Source organism: Athene noctua, chromosome 2, assembly GCF_965140245.1.
Source record: "Athene noctua chromosome 2, bAthNoc1.hap1.1, whole genome shotgun sequence".
NCBI classification, from domain to species: domain Eukaryota; kingdom Metazoa; phylum Chordata; class Aves; order Strigiformes; family Strigidae; genus Athene; species Athene noctua.
In genome coordinates this window covers 58,744,531-58,766,969 of record NC_134038.1, presented here as the reverse complement: position 1 = coordinate 58,766,969, position 22,439 = coordinate 58,744,531, and the positions used below count along the sequence as shown (strand labels likewise).

The following is a 22,439-nucleotide window of genomic DNA, read 5'->3' as shown; positions in this document are numbered from 1 at the left end:
TTGAGTTGGAAGCGATATTGAAGTTCACCTGGTTCCAACCCCCCTGCCATGGGCAGGGACACCTTCCACTAGACCAGGTTGCTCAAAGCCCCGTCCAACCTGGCCTTGAACACTGCCAGGGAGGGGGCAGCCACAGCTTCTATGGGCAACCTGTTTCAGGGTCTCACCACTCTCACAGGAAAGAATTTCTACCTTGTATCTAATTTAAATCCACCTTCTTTCAGTTTAAAGCTGTTATCCCTTGTCCTATCACTACACTCCCTGAACATGTGTGTACATACATGCATGTATTTTTAGGATGTATACCAACTGGAAATACTTTGTATTGACATTCTTAGAGGTAATAGAGTAAATTATGTACTTTAGATAAATTGCAATAGTCTTCCTAAGGAGCCATTCATCATAGAGGTAGTAATACTACATACTTTCCCCCGCTATGGCAGCTCTTTGCTGACTCTTCACTTAAGGAGGTACAGTGAGAATCATCGAGGGGGTAGTTTAAAGTTGAGATGGCACACACTGAGTTCATTAGTATGACAGGAAGCAAAATAGATGACTTGGGTTTCCTCTCCAGTGTTAACCCAATGCTGTTCTTTCAAGAGTACAAAAAGCTGAGAGCCCTATACTTACAGTAACCTACACCAAGAAATTAATTTTTTGTAATGAGGAAGTTCTAGAGACCTCACTTTCAAAACAACTTTAATTGAAGCTTGTTACTTATGGCACTGCGTAGAGATTAAGGCAAGTGTGAAAACCAGAGGTAGGACTGCACACAAGCAATCGCACAAACTCCAATGTTATTCAACATTCCAGCTGCTAATTAGTAGATGGATGGTATCTGGGTAATAGCTGGCTGGTGCATATATGACCACACATCTGTTTCCCACCTCTCTGCATCACTCTGCATGTTCACAGCCTACACACATTTCCCTCTGAAAGTCCTAATTAATGGATAGTGTGTGTTGCAATAAGCAAAGAAACTGTTATAACCTCCTGCAGGAAGATCTACAAATGTCATCCACTGCTGCTGAACATTTACACATGGAGTTCAGTATATTATGTTTAAGGAGTAGACATTTTTGAAGGTCTGGTTCATTAACTACATGAGGCTAACGGACAGAAGGGCTGTAGGAAGCTTCAAAGAATCAACCACCAATCCATACTGCAATACATTTAATTCCAAACTTTGCTTGTCTAAACCAGCTTCCTCTGAGATTCCTAGTACACGTTTCCCCTCAGTGTGCTGTCCTGCACTGGGAATGTGCTCAGCATCCCTCCTTGGGCTAGAGCCTGGTGCACAATACATAATCCAGCACAGGCTGGCAGAGATACCACAGTTTTCACTTGTTGAGCAACTCAACTAGCTTTGCTAGTTAACCATGTTCTATGAAAAACAATACACAAGACAGTCCAGATTTCTGCTTTATAAGATATGACGGAAATCTGTTACATGCAATATCAGTAATTACTTAAGTCAGGGAAACTTTGATCATAAGGACTTTGATCATGGTTGCACACAAACACTATTCCAAGCCACTTACTATGGACTTCAGTTTCACACCACACATGGGATCCTGTGTGCTGTCCTCATGTTCAGTTCTCCAAGAGATTGAGAAAATGTCCTATCAACCTGATCTTACAGTTCGAATTATGTTTAACGTCTGAAACCTCAGCCTCTCTGGATAGATTGCACACAAGTGGACTCAGTGTTCAGAGGCTTCCTTTCTTTAAATATTGCTAAATTCTTGCCTCAACAACACTGCACCATCATGAGTTATACAGCCTAAAGATGGGATGTATTAAAAAATGTATCAGCTTGGAATCATACTGTGCAATCTTCTACTCTTATGACACAGTCTAAGTTCCTGATCCACCCTCTGTTCAACACGCATAGTTTTGTGTACCTTTTTATTTCACCACTCTTTACCTAGGCTCAAAAGTAAACAATTCCAAACTTTTGGCATCTATTCATATCAAAGTCTGTTCACAACTTATTTCAGCTGTTTTCCTATGTTTTCTACATCCACAGCATGTTTCTGTGCTGTAGCAACACTTGAACACTGCATCCTAGATAAAGGCAAAATGTTGATTTATGTAACAGCATTGTAACATTTCACATCCTATTTTTATTGATTCAAAGTATTTTATCTGACCACAACTATATTCTCCAAAGAGGTCTTCATTCAGCCCTTCATAGTGATGTTTTGGTCCTTTTCCTTAAATTACACCATTAATTAGGATCCAATAAACTGTATTAATACCGCATACTTTGCCCTCCAGTATGAATTACTTTGCATTAATCAAGATTGAATTTCATCCATCATTCTGTTGACTGCTGACCTCATTTGATTAAATCCTTCTGATATTCCTCCTCAGACTTCACGAACACAGAACCAAATATCATTACATCCACCATTTTTTAAGATCTTCTGCTCCGATTGTGGGATTATAGTCAACTGATGAAACTCACTCCTGTTCTTCTGTCTCTAGTCACATTTTAATGTAAATATACTTTTTATGTACCTACTTAGAAACTATCATATCCATTTCCTTGCTCTTAGATGTTGACATACAAGTGAAAAACATAAATTTATTAGTATTGGATAGTATGTGCTAATGTTAATATACAACATAAAGCACATGCTTTCTAAACTTTTTTTTTTTAATTTTGTCAGCTTATTGTTGTATTTTTTCCAGTATAATACCCATTTTTCTGAGGTTATTATGGCTTAACGTCTTTTTGCATGTGTTTCAACCATGTAAAAGTTTCAGCTTCTTCTATTACTTCTGCAAAGTAGATGAAGATCATTATCTCCATTTTATAAATAAAGAAATTAAGGAAGAAAAAATCAATAATATTTTCATCAGGATTTCACAGAAAGTCCATGGCAGAGATGCCAAGCAAGCTTGGAATTGTTGGCAAGACCTATTCACTGATCACCGCGTCTTCCATTCCTTATATCATTTCAGTCCTTCTTTTAGTTTTCTAACATCAGTGGAATTTATTTTCCCCGTTATCTAATAGGCTTGTCAAATGGGGATGTGATTTGAAACCTGTGTTATATAGCACAGTAAATGCATTTGCCAGCCCCAAATGCAGCCAGTTGACTGATCATCTACATTGTAATAGCCTATCAAAAGTGACAGGTATTCACAGTGAGAGCTGCAGCTTATTACAAACAAAAGCCACATGCACCTTTCATCCTGGTAATTAAAACAAACAAGCCAGTACCTTTGTCAGGAAGGAAAAAAAAAAAAAGAGCAGGCTTGCAACATAATGATTCCTGACAATGTCTAGCAAATCTTTTGACTGGCACGAACAGTAATTTCTTCAGGAATATCTGAATCTGCTGGAAAGAAGTCAAGATCGTTTCCTATTGAAACAGCTGAAAGGTTCTGCAAGATAGCAATATCATTCTTGGCATTAGGTGCAAAGCATTGAACATGAAGAACAGACTGAAAATGTGAAACAACATGAGATGGGTGGCCAGGCTGAGGGACTGGAATGGAATACAGACCACCGTGACTGTTCTCTGGGAGACTACTGACTCTCCTCTGGAAAACACAGGGAGATGACCCTTACATCAGACTGTGGCTCTACAGTTTCTCAAAGCAGATGGTTTATGCTAGCCAGATGAGCTAAGTTTTGAAATCAACAACAGTAAAACTATCTGAAATTACTAGGAGATATAGAGCATGAATTATCCGAGAACTGAGATACCAACCTCCACCACCATATACCCTCCCTTTGAATAAAGACAACCCTAGCCCAACCAGCCTTAGTCATACCCATTTGTTTATACACACTTACATTTGTTATCTTAGACCACAAAAAAGAACATTCTAAATCTTGGTAAAATATCAAAGAAAGGAAAATTGTTCTGGAGGGTTGTGCTGCCAAGAACACAATAATATCACCATCAGCCCCCACACATTTGTTATTGCATTCAGTACAAGTGCCTGATGAACATCTGCACTGTAAAAATTCAGCCCATTAGCTCCTTCAGCTTGTTAGCATATTTTAATACTGTGATCACAGCTTTCTATTTCTATCAAGGTGCTACTAGGTGCCAGACTCAGTATTCACACAGTGCGTCATTATTATCTCTACAGCCCCCAGGTCCTTAATCTGTCTTACTTTTATGAAGCTATTACACAGCAATACTGAAACAGAAGGAAAGAAGGAGAAATCTGAGAAGGAAAGAGGAAGCTACCAGTGTAGCAATACTGCTGGAAAGATAAGTAGAGCTGTGATCTTATCATGAATGGTTGGACTAATGCTGTGTTACACACATCTCTAGCCTCTTAGACTGTATTATCAAGTTAGAGAAAAGTAATCTATCACATACAAAAGGCAATTAATTTAACAACTCACTCTCCTGATCTGTTTTCCTTTAGCTCCTAACAGTGGCTCAGTATAAACAGTTTGTCAGCTGCCTCATTTATGGTCTAAATACGATGTGAAAAAAATATTTTAGCCTTGATTTTAACCCTAAACCTGTAATTAAGAGAGTGGGCATTTGTAAACAAAGATAGAAATCCCAATTTATGTTTTCATAGGAGCTGAGGTACAGATCTTTGTACGTTGCTGATATTTTTCTTAATGCTTACCCGTCTGCATTCACTCCTTAGGTTTGCACACAGCATGTAAATAAAACAAAAATAAGTGCAAGACTGATGTCATATACACACACGTACTCCCACAGTATATGATGCCTGTGTGCTACACAGTCACAGGTGACAACTGTGTCTTCTACATGCAGTAGGCTTTGTGCGTGCATTTGGTTTTTTTAAACATCCAAGCCAAATTTAGGCCTACTTTCATCACAAGATGAACTTGATTCACTATTGAATATAAAGCTGTCACACAATCCACAAATCCTGACCAAAAAAAAATCCCAACACCACTCAGGAAAAACAGTAAACTTAGAGAAATTTAAAATATATGTTCCTCACAAAATAAGTGAAAAGACCCAGGCAAATAGTCTTTCAGGTTCACATAAATTCAGCACTTTAAAGCTTGTGTCCCACATCCAAAACGCTTTACATGAAAAGTAGCTGCTGAATATAGAAGAAACCAACATGCCCACACATCTACTGGTTAGCGAAGGGTTGATGGATCTTCTCTCGTTCTTCTGAAATGAGACTTCTCTTTACCTCAGTTCCTGTCCTTTTTAAATGTCAAATTCTCTCTGGAGGACAGAAATCCTGTGCTCCTCATGCAGAACAGTGCAGCATTCCTCCAAGGAACTGGGTTTACTTGGAAGAGCACAACTATTTTATCTGATTTGCTTATACATTTTCACTTAGCATCTGCAACTGCCCAGTGCCAGATTCAGTACTGGGCTAGCTGGGCCTATGATCTGACCCAGGACAGCTGTTTCTGTGAATTCATTTAAATAGCTAACATTATTCCAATAAAGCCCCATGTCTTAAGCCAAACTGGACTTTGTTATTGAAATGTTATATTACATTCTACTACCATGGGTTCATTTGGAATGCCTATGAATGGCCATGAGAGACCCCTTTTGATGCTTAATTTTTCCATTTCATTTCTCTGTAACAAAAAGTGACAAATGATGAGATTTTCAGAATGGGAGAGAAAGGCAAAAGCAACAGTTAGCTCTTAATTGCCAAACTCTCCTGTATTCGGGGAAAAGTCTTTAAGCATATGATTTAGTGAAGCAATGACTAAGTCATTTAATAACACTACCATTTCATGGAAACCTTAAACCAGTCAAGGATAAACCACCACTGAACAGAGCTACTTGTACTGTCCCTCTGCTTTGTGCTGGCATAAGAGTTTGTACAACTGAGCTGAGAACAGAAACAAAGACATGACACGAGCCAAAACAAAGAGGAAGTTTCTCAGAGTTCATCAGAACCGGGCCAGGTATCCAACCCAACTCCAGCGTGGCGGCACACACATTTGCACAGGGACAAGCGAGGGAGCAACTACAAAGGGCAACACTGGTTTACGCTGGTTTCAAGCACCTGAAAAACTGTGGAGAAAATAAGGTTTCTTAGACTTTCCAGTCTGAGAAAAATAGCTGCACACTAATGACCAAAGCAGCATGCCTTAATTAAACACTATTATCATGGAAAAACGTAATTTCACACACAATACAGACCGTAGGGATCACTGAAAAGCATGCATTTCTTTGAGCACAAACATGATGCTATAGATTAAGCTACAGAGAAACTTCAGACAGAAAATTTTCAGTGTGCGTTTATTTACACCAGAACATACAAGCAAACTCCCAAATCACTCTCATCTCAGCTGTTACTTTAAAACAGGAGAAGATGAGCCTGCTTAAGAAAAATTAAGGTGGTTCATTTCATCAGGGAGATGAAGAGTTTCTGGAGATAAAGGGTCAGATATTCATCTGCAGAAAGAAAAGCAATCAAACACCAGAGTCTGCAGCATTCTTAGAGAAGGAAGGTCATCTAGTTTGACTCTACGTCCCATTTTTGTAAGTTTTTTTTTTTTTAATTATTTTTTTATTTTTAAAAAAGCTGCCTTAAAGCACATTCTTTGAAACACTTTGAACCATATGAAAATATAAGTAATCTTCATACTACCTAAGCACCTGAACAACTTCCAGTGCTGTACAGAAGAAATAGTTTGTGACTGCTCCTCTAGGCTTATATTAGCCAAGTGCAAACACAGCACAAATGCAGTGCTCCTAATGAGCATTTACCAGCAATAACCAATGTGAACTGAATGAATGACAGGGAGAGCAGTGGCTTTAAAATTCACGCAGGAGGATTTCAGAGCTGCACCTAAAACTTACAGAGATTTAGCCAGGCAGCTCATAGTGCACTGTACAGTGTGACCCCTGCAAATGAAAATGTAGAGAGGAAAAGACAGCAGTGAACAATGCTTACTAATGTGTACTGAAAATAAAATCAACAAAAGTTGTTCAATTCCACTCTGTATGATTTCTGATGTCACATTTGAGCACCTACTACTTGTACATGAAATAATGTCTGAAAATAATTGTCTCACAGTTTATTCTCTTTGTCTCTGCCGGGGGAGAATTGTGCCTGTGTTATGATACTGTGCTGTGGGTTTTGTACTTCAGTTTTAGGCCTGCATTGATGAAATATTTTTGCTACCATGAACTTTTGGTGGAGAAAACAGTTTGAAAAAGGGTGCACTCAGAGTCAGCGGGAGGCATGGAGCTCCTGTCTCTTGCAGAGCCAAGCATATCTGTAAGATAGAAAGTCGTATCATGCCTGGCACTACTGCTCTGAAATTTCCACCCTGAAGTTTAGGCACTCTCCCTAAAACATAAAAATCAGTCTCTGAGTGAAGATTTTAATACACTGTATACTTTGAGCACTTCAAATTCTCTTTTGCATCTGTAACAAATCAGTAACAGAAAAAGAAAACGGGAGAAACCAAAAGCATTATGAGGCATAATCATCCTAAACTGTAATTTTAGTACTAGATTAAGTTTCCTAAAAGGTAACAGGAATTGAAAGAGGGGTGAATGAAATGTGTGTGAAGAACAAACACAAACAGTTCTAACAAATGTTGTTTCTAGATCTTGATTAAAGGTGATACAACCGACTTACATACTTTGCAAATGAATAATATAGCATTTCAGAGCTACTGAAATTCCCACATTTTCATCTGCAGGGCACTGTGAGATTTTATTTCTTTTCTCATTAACTGTAAAAATATGATTAATGTTCAGCTGGAAACTTTGTGAAATGGAAATCCCTTAGCAGAAGCCCTGTTTGTAAGTAGATGCAAATACCTGAAGTTGTAGCAACATATTTCATGGTTGTTATTGGCCATGTACATGCGTGTCTGGCTTGTCCGAGTTGCTAATACTGTAAGGCTCCAGATGAAGAATTGGTAAACTCTAGCATTACTGAATTCCACTGCAGTTTTATTACACAATTCATGGGACCAGCGTTCTACCTCATTTGTAAAATACCAGAAAATAAGACTATTTTTTAAATTACATACAAATTATTAAAGGAAAACACAAAATTCACCTTTTTTTAAAAAAAATTTTCAAGCTCATATTAATTGCTAACATCCCACAATGTGCTTCAAAAATATGTAAAGATTTCAAAACAAAGCACAGAACCTGCTTATAGCACTTTAAGAAACCAGACTGCACTACAGGCTAAAAACCAACTAGATTTTCTAAATAAAAACATCCATTCAGTATTTATACATACACAGAAATACAATCCAGAATGCTATGACTTATTCTATAATACAAAACTCAGAGAATCTCTTGCTTTTTAAATAAATTAGCATATGTATCAAATTAAGTTTTTGTTATAACTCCACCAGGTAAAAAATATTTATTGCTCCATCTACATCAGAAATTTTTATTTCCTTATCATTAATTGTGTTTAGTGACAGAAAGGACAAGTAACTGCATGAGAGAGCACTAAATCACATGAAATCTGCCCTAGGCTACAGGCCTCACCTGTTTAACACAGGTTCTTCCTTTCCAAAGTGTAGGCAGCCTCATGTAACCCCATCTTAACAACCAGGGACCCACAGAGCCCCCAGGTAGGGAGATGAATACTTCTGCACAAGTGGGCCAAATCAAGGAAAAATAAGTAAATAAGCATGTAAGTGTATAGTATGACTGAACCAATCAATAAATACAGGTGACTGAGCAGTTTTATGCATGCGCTTTATGGCCAGATGATGGCTCTCCCAATCCACCCCCTCCCGAGATCTATACTCCCAGCTAAATCACCCTGCAGTCCCTGGCCAGATGTAGCTGAAATCAATAGCGTCATAACACCATCCCTCTCTTTTCACCCCTAAAGCCCCGTAATAGCCAAGTTTCAGCTGAGATCAGTATTGACCGGCTCCCAGCACCAGCGGGGCAGGATCAGCCCGGATGGCTATCTGATTAGAGGGGAGCACGTCCTGACTTTCCCTAGTCACTTAAGCCGGCGTCTCATTGCTTGTCCTTAGAGACCACAGCTCCACTCAGGCAGAGAGCGTCTAGACAGTATTCATGATCCATCTGTCTGGCACAGCCAGGCTGATGACAAACTCTATTAGACCCGAAACAATTTTTTTTTTTTTTTTCGCTCTTCCCTCCTCCCATCTCCCTTTTCCTCCGAGAAGCAGTAATCTGACACTGAAAATTACTATCATTGTTGCAATGCTCAAAATAGCAGCGCCAGACTTTCATTAACATCAACGCTAGACTGCTAAATATTTAAAGAAATGGATAAATTTCACCTGAAGTGGGACAGCCCGGCACACATGAAAGCAGAAGCACAATCAAAATGTAAATCTAAGAGGTTGTTTTTATCTGTGCAAATTCGGTGTCACAGTCAGAGGGGGATGCCAAAGGTCTCTTTAAACAAAATATTTTCCTTTGATTGAGCTTTTTGTTTTTAAAACAGAATCATTCTCCAACCCCCTGCAGATCCCTACAAGGCTCAGAGCTGACAGAAGTAGGTGGGGGTGGTGAAAGGGAGAGCTATATATTTGATTTGTTTGGGGTTTTTTTACCTTGCAGAAGAAAATTAACTCCTACAGCAAACTCTTCTACGCCAAAACAGCCATGACACATCACCTCCACCAATGCTGACAACTCGAAATTTGATGTAGACATAATTTTCACATGACAAGAAGAGTTTGCTCTCCCTTATTTTAGTCATCTTCAAATTCTTATGCATGTCAATATTTGTGTTTCATATGCCCAGGAACACATACAGATCACAGCAGCGATAACTACCTGTACTGTTTTCCACCAAACAAGTAAAGAACTAAAATCCCCACGCCACTGCAACCCTTCTCAATTAGACATGACTTGGATACTGCAGTCTGCAAACAGACAACAGACTACGCTTCCCATTTCAAAATCTAATTTACTTGTAGCAGGACAAGGCAGGCTGATCATTTGTTGCGAAACAAAGGGAAATGCTCGAACAAATGAACTGTGTCCTGCTAGAAGCAGGCACATTGTTTCAATTCCTCGGAGTCCAAATTTTGCAGGTCACGTGGAGCAGCAAGCTGCTGCCAAGGCCAAGTGTGCAACGTTTAAAATCCTACTCTTCATCTCATTTTTCCTACCATGGCTTTGTACCGTTAAATACACCCTCGACCTCCAAGTAGTGTTAAAAGAACAGTCATCTCCATTATCTCAATCAATAAGTCTTTACAGTTGATGAAAATAAAAACAGTAAGTAGACCTACCAAAAGTTGACATGGACTACTTTGCACAAGGCTATCTGTGGGGAAATGTGCACTGGAGTGTCCTCACTGAGAAGGGGAAGTTACACTTCAACATGCATCACCAAAGCTGTGTTAAAAATTCCAAAGTAAACCAAGCAAGCTGTTACCTTAACATGTTCAGCTTAAATGCCTCAGCATACATTTTGACCAACTTGTTGGATTGCAGCTTCTGTTGTCTAAAATCAGACTCTAACACACCTTGGATGGAACTGGTGCAGATTTTCTCCAGCTGCCCTTCGATTTCTCTGTGCTATACAGACTAAATTGCCTATGTTGCAGCATAAGGAAATCCTGCCCAGAAGTCAGCAGAGGAAAATTAATGAAATCAAAGGGCTGCAGAAATACACATTTTGTTTAACTTTGCACACATGAGACATTTTACTGAGTTCAGTAGCAGCATTTAAAAGACTGACTTAACAGCCTTCCCACTAGAGCCAGATAAGAAGAGCAAGGAGAGAGGAACACCAGGTCTGGGAGATTTAAACTCCTCTAACACAATGAGATAGCATCTGGTATAATCATGAGATCCAAGGAGCAGGTCACCCACAAAAAACATCTTTCTATACCACTGCTCATGCAACTTAACTAAACTAAACAATAAGCTCCAATGAGACATTCTGGATTTGGCTGCTGGCAAGAACACAAATGAGAAATGCTCCAGTGGCCGGGAAATATGGGCTACTGCTAACATGGCACATACTGCTTACATAAATTAAAGCAGAACTTTCATATGAAAATTTATTTATTTAGATATTGTTTGGGGGCAGTCTATGTATTACCGAGAAATGAAATTAATATTGTTTCCATCATATGAGGATAGAAGGTTTGAATACATATGAGAAAGGGATTCTTTGAATAAACATCGAAGGGTAAGGCATACCATAGTAGTGCCAACATGCCCTAGGTAAAGACAAGAGCAGTTCCAGGGAGAAACAGGTCACACTGCTCAGATGTACACCAGCACACACTTACACGTGGCTCCTTTCAGCAGTTTTGTCCCCATTCAAGAACCGTGCACCAGCAAGATGCAAGAACAGAGCTGATACGTAACACTGACCAGAAAGAAATTCCTCCTATAAAATTCCTAAAGAGACCTTTTTAAACACTCATTTTCTTCTTATTGAACTGTATTACTGTCTTGTCATGATTCAGAGGCCAATGAATGTACGTACTTCTGTGTTGGAAGGTAGCCTCATCCCCTGTGACATTTCAAGTGCATGTACTCTGGTGTACTCTGGTAGGGATACCCATTAAAATCATTGAGCAAAAGCATGCACTAGTTTCTTAATTCAACATGTCATCCCTCCAAGGCCTGGGGACCTCACTTCAGCAAGTATTCTAGAATCATTTTTTCAAGGCTGGAATAAGCCAACACTACCGTCACATCCATAGTAATGCTCTTTCCTATTACCAACTGGCACTGATTTCTACCATGTAGCAGCCTGTTTAATGGCCAGAACATGATAAATATCACTAATTCTCCTTTGGTTTAAATACTATTTATGATTGTATTATTTTTCCATCTGGCTTTGATCTTTTTTCTCTTTGTTTCACCATTAGCACCCTGTTTTTTCTATTTAAAACAGAAGTCTCTCTATTTACCAGCACTTGTCACACAGTCCCTATTGCGATGAAAAAGTACAATCACTACCAATATCCCCAAACATAACAAAGAATTAACCGCTCTCTCTGCCAGAAGGAAAAAGTAAAACACTTCTGAATGCTGCTAGCAATAAATCAAATATTTCCTCTACAAAGTCCTCATTTGCAATGTTGTTACAAAACAAATAGCAATATAGTTCTTGAAGCAAATACAGTTCTTGAAGGACTTAGTAAGACTGTTTACCTACTTATTCCTCTTCACTCAGCACTGGGGAGGTCTGAAATAGCAGGACTATTGGACACCATATTTTAGAAGGAGTCAAAGAAAATAAACAAATAAACAATTAAAGATTTAAAGAAAACATAATTCATGTGAAGGAACTTGGGTTGAGTCTGGGGGTTTTTTAAACCCTCACAGAGAGTAACTGACAGACAGGTGGTAACAGTCCTCATGTCTGTAAAAGGCTGATTTGAGAAGGAAGCAAACTATTTTTCTGCAGCTCCACTGGCAAGTAAAAGAAATGCTGCCATCTTGACATGCACAACTTCTCAGAGACAGGATCATGAAACACGCCAGCCAAAGTTCTTGTGCAAGCAGTAGGAAACCTGCCACTGAAGGTTTTTTACAGACATGTTTTGTCGGGTTTGGTCCAGATAAACTTTACAATGCTGGCAGCAAGGGGGATGAGCAGGCAGCTGACCTGCACCACCTCCTTTCAGGCATGCCTCTCTTAATGTTCATGACCTACTGCAGCACCGGAGGGGACAGATGTGACTTAAGGGAAGACCAGGAAGTTTGCAGATCCTGGATCGAGCAAGAAAGAATTTCTACAGTGTAAAGCCTTTTGAGAAGAAGGCCAGCACGTGGTGCCAACACGCTGCTGTGATTACTGCATGATTGCCACCAGCACAGAGGGTACTGAAAAACCACCAGCACCCCAGATATCAGAACTCAAGCTGAAGGAGGTTTTGGGGGTTCCACCGAGGAGCTCCACCTGGGAACTTGCAGGGTGCCACCATAGCACTGCAGCCATATAGGGCCACCACCTGCGATGCCCCAACTGCTGCTTGTCACCAGAATCCTTCCCTCCATCTGCTACCACAGTGGTTTTCATGGCTCCTTTTGAACAAATTGTTGTTCTGGCTTGGTTTAAGAGAAGAGCTGTAGAGTATCCCAGTCCAAAAATTTCCTCTATTGGAAGTTTAAAGATATGCTTACAAGTTTTGCATGTACAATAATAAGGCATAACATTTTTACAACTCAAAAGCCAAGGTCAGACTAAGTTCATGGGCAAATACATGTGACCTTTTGATTTGGACCTGTCACCAAAGCCTACAGCTAGTCCTGGGGCTTTGGAAAGAGTTCCACTCCAAAAACCAAATCAAAACAAAACCAACATTAAATAACATAAAAGCATACGTAGGCCATTTCAAAACCTATGAAATCACTGCAGAGGTACCAAAGTACCACGAAGTACAAGATTTAAAAACATTTACAGTACAACGTTTAGAAACATGTTCATTTGGAGGCTAGAGGGCAGAGGAGGAAAGGCATATATCCAACATCTGACCTCATCTTCTATTATGAATCCACTCCCGTGATTCTATCCCACTTAACGAAACACAAATTTCTTACAAAAATTACAGATACGTTCTGATTATAATTCCTATTATTAATAACAACAACACAGATATTCCTAAACTATAGTCAAAACCTGAGGATAAAGAGTGTGCTGAGGGGTGTCAGTACTGGCAGAACCAGATCATTTGGAAAGCAGTAAGTAACGTAACAGCACTTCTACTGTACTTGTAGACCAGAAGCATCATTGGAAAATTTCTCCCCCATCCAGACAGCTGAATTGTGGTTTAAAAATAAATTATTGCAGAACATACAAAAACAAAAATCAAAGTTTGATTTCAGTGTACGTGACTGAGAGCAAAGCACTGAGAGAGTAATTCTGGTGATAAGCTCTGGCACTCTGTGAGATACTTATGCAACAAACACTAGCAACTAAAGCTATTTTAAATATATACCTATAAAAGCTCAGTGACCTACCAAATGATGATGATCTCGGTACTAATAAAATATATTTGATTAACAGGAATGACTGGAAAGATTACACCTTTCTTAATAGTCTTAAGATCATATAAAGATTGTCATACAGACAAACCATAAAATATTTTTTAGAACCTTGAAAAACAAATTATTTAATAATTTCTGTATTACGCTTTCTTTCTCAGAAGCCACATGATCCATATGATTATAACCTCAATGTTTGCAGCACAAACTCCCTTTGCATAACTACAACTTTCCAGGTTTAGAAACCTACATAAAGTGTGTTACAAATCACTGCTGGTTCAGGGAAAAACAGTATTTACTTTCTCTGTCTCATCCCCCCTATATATCATACAGCAGACCAAGTTTCCAAACAGACTGATTTCTGAGGTAAGCAGACATATTCAACATACATACATACATGGATGCACACAAAGAGCCAGTACTTACAGCTAAAGATGCCTGGAGGTGGATGCTCTGTTACAAGCAGACAGTTCTCTTCATCACTGTTATCCCCACAGTCATTCTGTTGGTTACAAATCAACGAACCAAGATACAAGCATTTACCACTGGCACAGGTGAATTTGCACTCTGAAAGGCAAAAAAGAAACCAAAACAAAAATTTGTGAGGAACTGATGCTTACCTTCTTCACTGCTACAATGACTGATACTAAAGGCAGTATTTTTCAAGTAGGTGTTATCATGGTGGACACGTCTTTGGCACTTCAACACCGAAATAAATAATACAGTATTTGTAGCATTGCACGTATAAATATATACATGACACATTCCAGATCACCAGAGTCAATCCACTAGTAAATCAGATTTGCCATTTGGGGAAATTCAACTACTTCTTAAAAAACAGACTGTTTTTTTGTAGTTCATGTTGATTACACAGTTCACTTCAGACAAAGACTATGTTCTCATATGTGTTTGTGTGGCACCTTGCACATTCAGGGAGAGACAGCACTATGAACAAATAACTGTCACACATTTTAAAAAGTCTTGCACAATGTAAAACAGCATCAGCTGTAAGGCAACAGTATAGTTTGTAACCAGGAACAATCCTGTCCAGAACAGACAATTATTCCTTAACTACCTTCCCAAAACCAATTTGCCAGTCTCCCAAATAATTACAATCAGCTTCTGCACATTGAACTCCCACATGCCAGTTTGCCTTACAAAGTCAGTAAACTTCTAAAACCTCTACAAAATGTCTGAATGCTATACACAGGCATGCTGGTTTACATTTTGTTCATTACAAAAAAACCTGGTTTCCCCTAAATATGGTTCCATCATGAGAATAATGCCTATGAGACCAAGTATTTCAACAAAAGCTTTGTTACCTCAAGTTCCTTCCTACTTCTCTCCCTTCCTCTGCAAAGGATGCAGGCTGGCTAACTAACCCTGGGTAAGACAGCTCGCTAGACAGATCCCTAGCTCTTCTAAAATAAATGTTGAGAAAAACTCCTTACCTCATCTCCCACCCAAGGTTTACACAGACAGAAGAGCTACACAGTTACCCCTTCAGACAGGGAAGATATTACCTCCATCCTTGGACTTCTGTTTACTGGTCAAGACTCAGTAAGTGCTAACCAGTGGTAGCTTTTTATGGGAATTACAGTCCAGTGCCTTATAATCTTGGATGTTTTTTCTTTAATTTTCAGAGCCCAGTCAGACAGGGCTTCAGTCTGACTGACTTGCCTTCTGTCGGAAGCTGTAATACCTCAGTAATTAAATAAGGTGTTACATACTAAGGATGTCTACTATGGTTGATAATTAAAATTCCATTGCCCTTCTGCTAAACGGATCATTTAAATGTCACTTCCAGAAACAAAACTTTACAGTAAGTATTTGAAATGTAATTAAGAAATGTTCACAAAAATATACATGCAATTATTTCTCACTAGGCTTGTTCCAAAGTTAAATACACTACACATATAGAACAGAAAACATATCTAGACAAATTATAATTTAATTATTAAATTTCCAGTATGTTGTCAAATTCTAGGTGACTGTCATTCACAAGCAGAGGCAAAGTAGATGGAACTAGGAACACTCAGAAGTAGTTTATTAAAGTAGTGCTGTTCCCTGAACGCTGGGCTTCCCTAAGGCTGCAGTTTGGGTTGGCTGATTCTGCTTCAGAGATGATCACTGGTCCTTCCCAGCAAAGAGATGGCATTTGTTCATCTTCAACAGTAGCAATGAGAGACTTTCCTTTAATCTTAACAGCACTTGGATTTACTCTGAACTGAGATGACAGGACCTCTAATCCTAAAAAGCCCCTAGAACAGTTGCTGAGGTTGTGATATTTATCCACATGTATCTGATGTGTAGCACAAGCATGGTAATAGTGAAGGAGAGGAAAAATAAATTGAGAAAGGGAACGAAATAATTTTTCTTAGCAAATTTGTTTTGTAGGTAAAAGTGATTTCCAAACTTCACTCTGAACACTTTTCATCAAGAGTATTAATGACATTTTGGTACACATACTAGCAAGAATCTGCTGCTGAAAAAATATATGCATCAATATGTGTAACATAAAATGCTACTTAGAAATATAAATAAAAGCCATAAAATGCTACACAAGATAAACAAGCATTTCCCACGGAAAAAATTTTTCTATTTCACTTGGTCAAGCTGCACTCAAAAATCAGCAAGTATTTGCCTAAATAAGGTCCTCAAGATTTAAGCTTTATCAGTCCAACCTTGCAGTACTTGAACTATTTGAACTGTACAATAAAATACTGTACAAACAAAATATTTTTCTCTGTTCGTCACCCTGTCCTTCTCTGCTATAACAAAAAACTGAAGAGGCATTTAAGTATTAGGTTTTCTGTTTTGAGTACAGAGAAAAAAATTTATGAAAAATTTATGAAAAAAATCATAACCAAACAGAGTAAGTCTTTGAAACCCAAGGAACTAAGAAGGTCATTAACAGCTACTTTTGGAAAGGAGACTTAAAAGATCAATCTCAGTATTAATAATCTGATAATTACAACACTTCAGGACTCATTTCTGCCACTTCATGAAATAAGAAACTAGAACAAGTAATGAACAAAGCTGCCTTAGAAGATTAGAATAGTTGGCTTGAAAGGGTTCAAACTTTCTAGGTATCTTAAATGAGGAATATAACACAGGGTGAAATTAAGAGTGGTAAAGGACATACTGCTTCTATCTGAAAGACAAATATCAAACACCATATTGCTTGAAATTAGAACATTTGGCATGTTACTTTGGCCACAGTATTTCATTGTCCGGTGTCTTTGCATTGAGTCCTAATGTTCTACGCTTACCCCATGGGTGACATAAAATGTTCAAGCAAGATCTCAATTAAAGCTAAAGAACTTCGGGTTTCTGTTTGCCACTAGATTACACAATCTTCAGACAAAAGACCAAACAAAGCATTAAATTTTTAGTAGCTCTATTAATGTCTTAAAGTGCTGCTTTTTAACTAACATTACCATAAAAGGACTAACCAGAGGAAAGAATTTGTGCTTTAAGGAGGTTTTTTTGTCCTAAATAACAGACCACATCGAAAATTGGCTTCAAAAAACAGACTCAATCAACTTTTCTTGTAAAATTTTATGGCTACTTCCTCCCTCCCTCCGATACATGAACATTCCCATTGTCAAAGTGCATTAAAAAAAAAACAGTCATCAGGCCTCTTGTCCCCTGTTGATGTGCCTACGTCGACTGGAAGGTTGCTCACAATACCACAGGAATTCTGTGTTGATTTTTAAATGGAACTTTTTTAAAGAGTTGTCAAAATCATCTTGCCTTGTGATATCCCACCAAATCTAGTCATGCTGTACTGGGCCTGGCTGGGATGGAGTTAACTTTCTTCATAACAGCCCCTATGGTGCCATTTTGGATTTGTGATCACAGTAGTGTTGATAGCACACCAGTGTTTTGGCTATTGCTGAGCATTGCCTACACAGCATGGAGGCTTCCTTTTTCTCACTCTGCCACTCCGAGGGAGTAGGCAGGAGGTGGGCAAGAGGCTGGGAGGGGACATGGCCAGGTCAACTGACCACAGCTGACCGAAGGGATCTTCCATGTCATACAGCATCATGCTCAGCAATCATAAACGGGGGGTTTGTCTTCCCATTGCTCAAAGACTTGGCTGGGCATTGGCCTACTTATGGGAGGTGGTGAGTGACTGCCTTTGCATGACTTGTTTTTCCCCCCTCTTTCCTTCACTTACTAAAACTGTCTTTTTGCTGTTACTATTCTTCCTGTTCTCTCCCCTGTCCTGCAGGGTGGGAGGGGGCAGTGAGCAAGCGGCTGTGAGGGTGCTTAGCTGCTGACCAGGATCAACCCATAACACATGCATGTGTAAAAGTAACTTCTAAATCTAACAAAATTTAGTATCACATGGAGGACACAAAAGTGCAAAACTTAGCCTCCATAATCACATTCTGTGGAAGTCAGAAGGAAAGATGTATCGTAGGAATGGGACTAATTAAGCAGATTATTCAATGAAAATACAGATACTTCTGAGCACAGAACATACTTAGCATCAGGTATTGTGACTTGTAAACAAAAATTCATAGTAAATGCATTTAAACACTGTGTGCTCTTACTAAAACCAGAAGTGAACCCTTCCTTGTAAAGCAAGGTGAAACAAAGTCAGGCTGATAAAGACAGTAGAAAGCAAATATTAGAGTACTGTCAAACTGGAAGTTAGTAAATAGACGTGCAGAGATCTGTACCAAAATACGAGGAGTGACCTCAAAACACTCTGGCAGGGAAATCCAGACCAGTCCAGACTAAACCAATGTACCTAATGACACACCAGAGAGCCCTTTTCAGTACAAAGTCTTGTACTTGGCCCGTCTAGACGAAGAGGGGAAAAGCTCCTGTTCTGAAATCAAGCCAGCACTATCCTTCTTTCACAAATAATGTTTCCAAGCTAAGCAGTTTTCCATTTCATTTTCAAGTGGCAATTAGTGAAACATCAGTAGGTCGGTCAACAAAGCTTTGACTAGAGCTAAACCTGAAGCAAGATGACAGCTACTGGAGGTTGAAAAAAACCGCCCTTCTTGTAATTGTATCTCACTATGTTCATAATTATGTCTGCAGCATAATTTTAAATTTTATCTTGATGATATACTGATTCTTCAATATAAAGTTTTAAGAAACAAACTTCCAGGTAGAACTAGACTACCTTGAAAAAAAGCAATACTAAGAATATTTCCTATTTTTACAAACTGTATGCAAGAAGTATAAATAAGCATATTGCTCAAACATTCAAGATAGCTGCTTGTATGTATCAACTCTCTCCATACAAATATCCATTCATATATGACTACATTTCAAATAGTTAATTGAAGGTTATGTTTCAGATTCAACAGCAAAAGATGGATTTGCCTCATAATACAAAAAACAACTCTGATCTGAGGTTTTTTATGTGAAATGCAAGATCTCTTGTATTGGGTAGGCTTATTTTACACTTCCGTGCCTACCCAATGAGACAATTTTATCCTTGCATTCAACTTAATTCTTTTAGACTTCATTTACACTTTACTTCATCCATATGAACAGCATTCCCATTGTTTTGTCATCTCACTTACTGTAGGGCATTTTTAATTATAGCTAAGTGCTGTTTGTTTTTGTAATGCAAGTCAGGCCAAGAAAAAAAAAAAAAAGCAATGAAGTGTCATATTGAAAAAATATGTTGGTTTAGGCCACTGTTATGATGCATGTCACAGCTACTTATTTAACAGGTCGAGATGATTATCTGACCCAGGGGCAGAATTCTATTCCATCCATTCAAATAAAAAATAAAAAAAGCTATATACACAGCCAGTGATCTCAAATTGTTGTGGCTACACTGTAGTAACAGTTCAAATGCAGAAAATTAAATCCCAAGTGATGTCTGGGATTTAACTGGAGTGTAAAGGCACTCTCCCAAAATCCAGCAAACTGATAGCAGCCCTACCAGCACAGCCAGCAGAGGGTGATCAAATACCCTACTGGCATCGTGTAAGTGAAAGGTGAGAATCTCTCTGCCTCCGTGTGGATCTAGATCTCTAGAATAAAGGCCTAATTTCTAATTTCTTACATAAAGACTCAATTTTAAGTATGTCATCATACTTCTTCATATTCCTGTTCATAGTGAAACACCTAACAGCCTGAAAGAAAATAAGTTAAAGGGTATCATCACCTGTTAGAAGGGTAGTAAGAGGCAGAAGTAGTAAATTGGGGAGGGTGGGAGAAACACACTTTGCTAGAGATTAAAGAAATATAAACCACAAATACCAGAGTCAGTACAGTAAAACCCTGTTCAACCTCTGATAAACATCTGTCTGTGTATTATTTTTAATATTGTAGATTGTAGCTTTATAATGGGAAGCAAATCATAAATAAAAGGCAGTGTACACAAGGAACATGTTTATTTGGGAAAAAGCTTGGTTAATAAGGAAGATGGCAGGCTGCCACACGATCTAATAAACCTCTGTTGGTGCAGGGAAGGGAGGGATAAATAGGTCTTTACAAAACAAAAAAACACTTCATAAAAAGAATGCCAAGCAGAATACCAGCAAAAATGAAAGCGGATCAGCTTATGCAGAGTAAGAAGCAGAGCTATAAGCCACAGTCAAAGGCCTGCCCTCCCTGCCCACAGCCTTGGGAGTCTGTTGTCAGAGTCATGCAACATGGAGGCCAAGAGACCTTCTCTGCCCAGGGGAGATTACAGCCTTAAACCCAGGCTGATTGAAAGAAGATTGTTACTGGTTCAAAACCGATTTGCTGAGCTGCTACCCTCTTGCAGTCCCCCATGCTCGCTTGCTTATCCAGCAATTATCTTTTCATCTTCTTCTTAAGGCAAAGCCTGAAGCTATGCCCTTTAACTATTACTGTTTATGCCAGTAGCTAAAGGAAGTAAACACAGTATTTGTACACACAGGTAGTGAAATCCACGGCAGTTCACCAGTTCAGGGTGTTAGGACATTTCACTAAGCTTACCTTAATTAACAGCCTGAACACAATTACACTCGATGGCCATGGGGACAACTGAAAGACCTCCTTTATTTTGAGATTTGCAGTGAGATTTATTTTTGTCTGGGATCTTTCTTCCTCCTAAATGTCTCTGGTGTGAAAAGAAACAGAAAAGTCTTCCAGAGACTTTTGGGTCATTGTGAAAAAAGAGTTTTCATCAACACTAGAAACTTTTTCGCATCTACACTAAATTCAGAGACTGGCTGTCACTCAGCCACCATCCTGCCCACACAGCAATCCTCCAAAGCCTCACAGCAGGTACCAGCAGCTCCCCTGAGCAGGTCTCTGAGAACACGGAGACAACAGTTTCCAGCACAGCACTCATCTCAAACAGACAAGCCTCTCCAAGGTGATCTCAAAGACCATCAAGCTCACCCAAATTGCCAGTTTTGCCACCATAGGGACAGGCCAATAAAGGAAAGCTTCTTTTATTGACACCTGCATGGATAATCTTTCCTATGTATCAATTACCTTTCCATAAAACACCAAGACAGTATCAGAGTAACATTTGTATTTTCTGCCCCTCTACCCACTTGCTTTTCCTGACCTGGCAATGACTCGCCTGTTTACTATGCCCACATAGCACTGAAACACCAGAACTTCTCAACAAAACTCAAGACTTGTGTCCCCTGCTCTGCGCTCATGTAAAGCCTCCTTTACATGCCCACTAAAGCAGCCCAATACCCTCTCCGGCCACACAGCATCTGCAGAAACATCCTCCCAGCACCACATGCCCCGCATTCCCCCGCTCAGTGACTTCTGTCAGTGCCAATAACTCAACGCACAGTCTTGACTTTGACCTGTGAGGTGCCTGGCTCAGAGCTCGCAGAAAGGAGGACACAGAGCGCCACGGCAGACGCGTGCAGCTGCCAAGGCGGAGGACAAGGAATACCTTCACCCCAGCTCCTGAGAAGGAACAACCTACAAGCACTGGGTTTCCACGAGCCACGAGAAGGCCTCGTGTTTCTCTCAGTTCAATGCCGTGGTGAAGCAGGGCCCGCTATGGCATGCCAGGCGCACCCACGGGTCCGTGTCCCGGCCCATCGCCTCACCGCAAGAAGGTGCCCGATGCCCGGGGCTGCCCTGGTGCCCCCCACTGCCCTACTCCTGGCTGGCGCTGGGACAGGCCCTGCCCTGACGGACCCCAGGGGAACCCTCACCTCCCCCTGACATTTCTGTACTTACTAGCAGAGTTTTCCTAATCAAGTATGGAGAAGGCGCATTGGTGACTCAGCTAATGACACTCTCATTTTCAGTTGTGAAATTACATGAGGAGATGATTAAAAATACATTAAAAATGTACCTTATAATTTTTGTCAAGCACAATGTCATTATCATGGGCAAGTGCAGATGAGAAGTAAAGGGTATGTGCAAATAAGATTTTCTTAACATCTACTTCTCCTTAATCATAATTCAAAGAATTCTTGAATTATGGTAAATATTTTATAATTATCTTAGCTGGTTTTCATCTTAAGAAATCAGTCACTTACCAGGTTTGTCGATTGTTGCATACGTAGAAGAATATAAAATAAAAATCATGTTACT

The 22,439-nt window shown here is 39.4% G+C and overlaps 1 protein-coding gene across 2 annotated transcripts in view; it reads right to left on the bottom strand.

The window, feature by feature from the left end:
* The window catches only part of LDLRAD4 (low density lipoprotein receptor class A domain containing 4), a 295,378-nt gene that overhangs the window by 139,495 nt on the left and 133,444 nt on the right, over positions 1-22,439 (bottom strand). For both annotated transcript variants that reach the window (XM_074899280.1, XM_074899281.1), the window contains one exon: positions 14,343-14,483. In XM_074899280.1, coding sequence (XP_074755381.1) covers positions 14,343-14,483 — 141 coding nt within the window. Of the gene's footprint in view, positions 1-14,342; positions 14,484-22,439 lie in introns of those variants that run through there.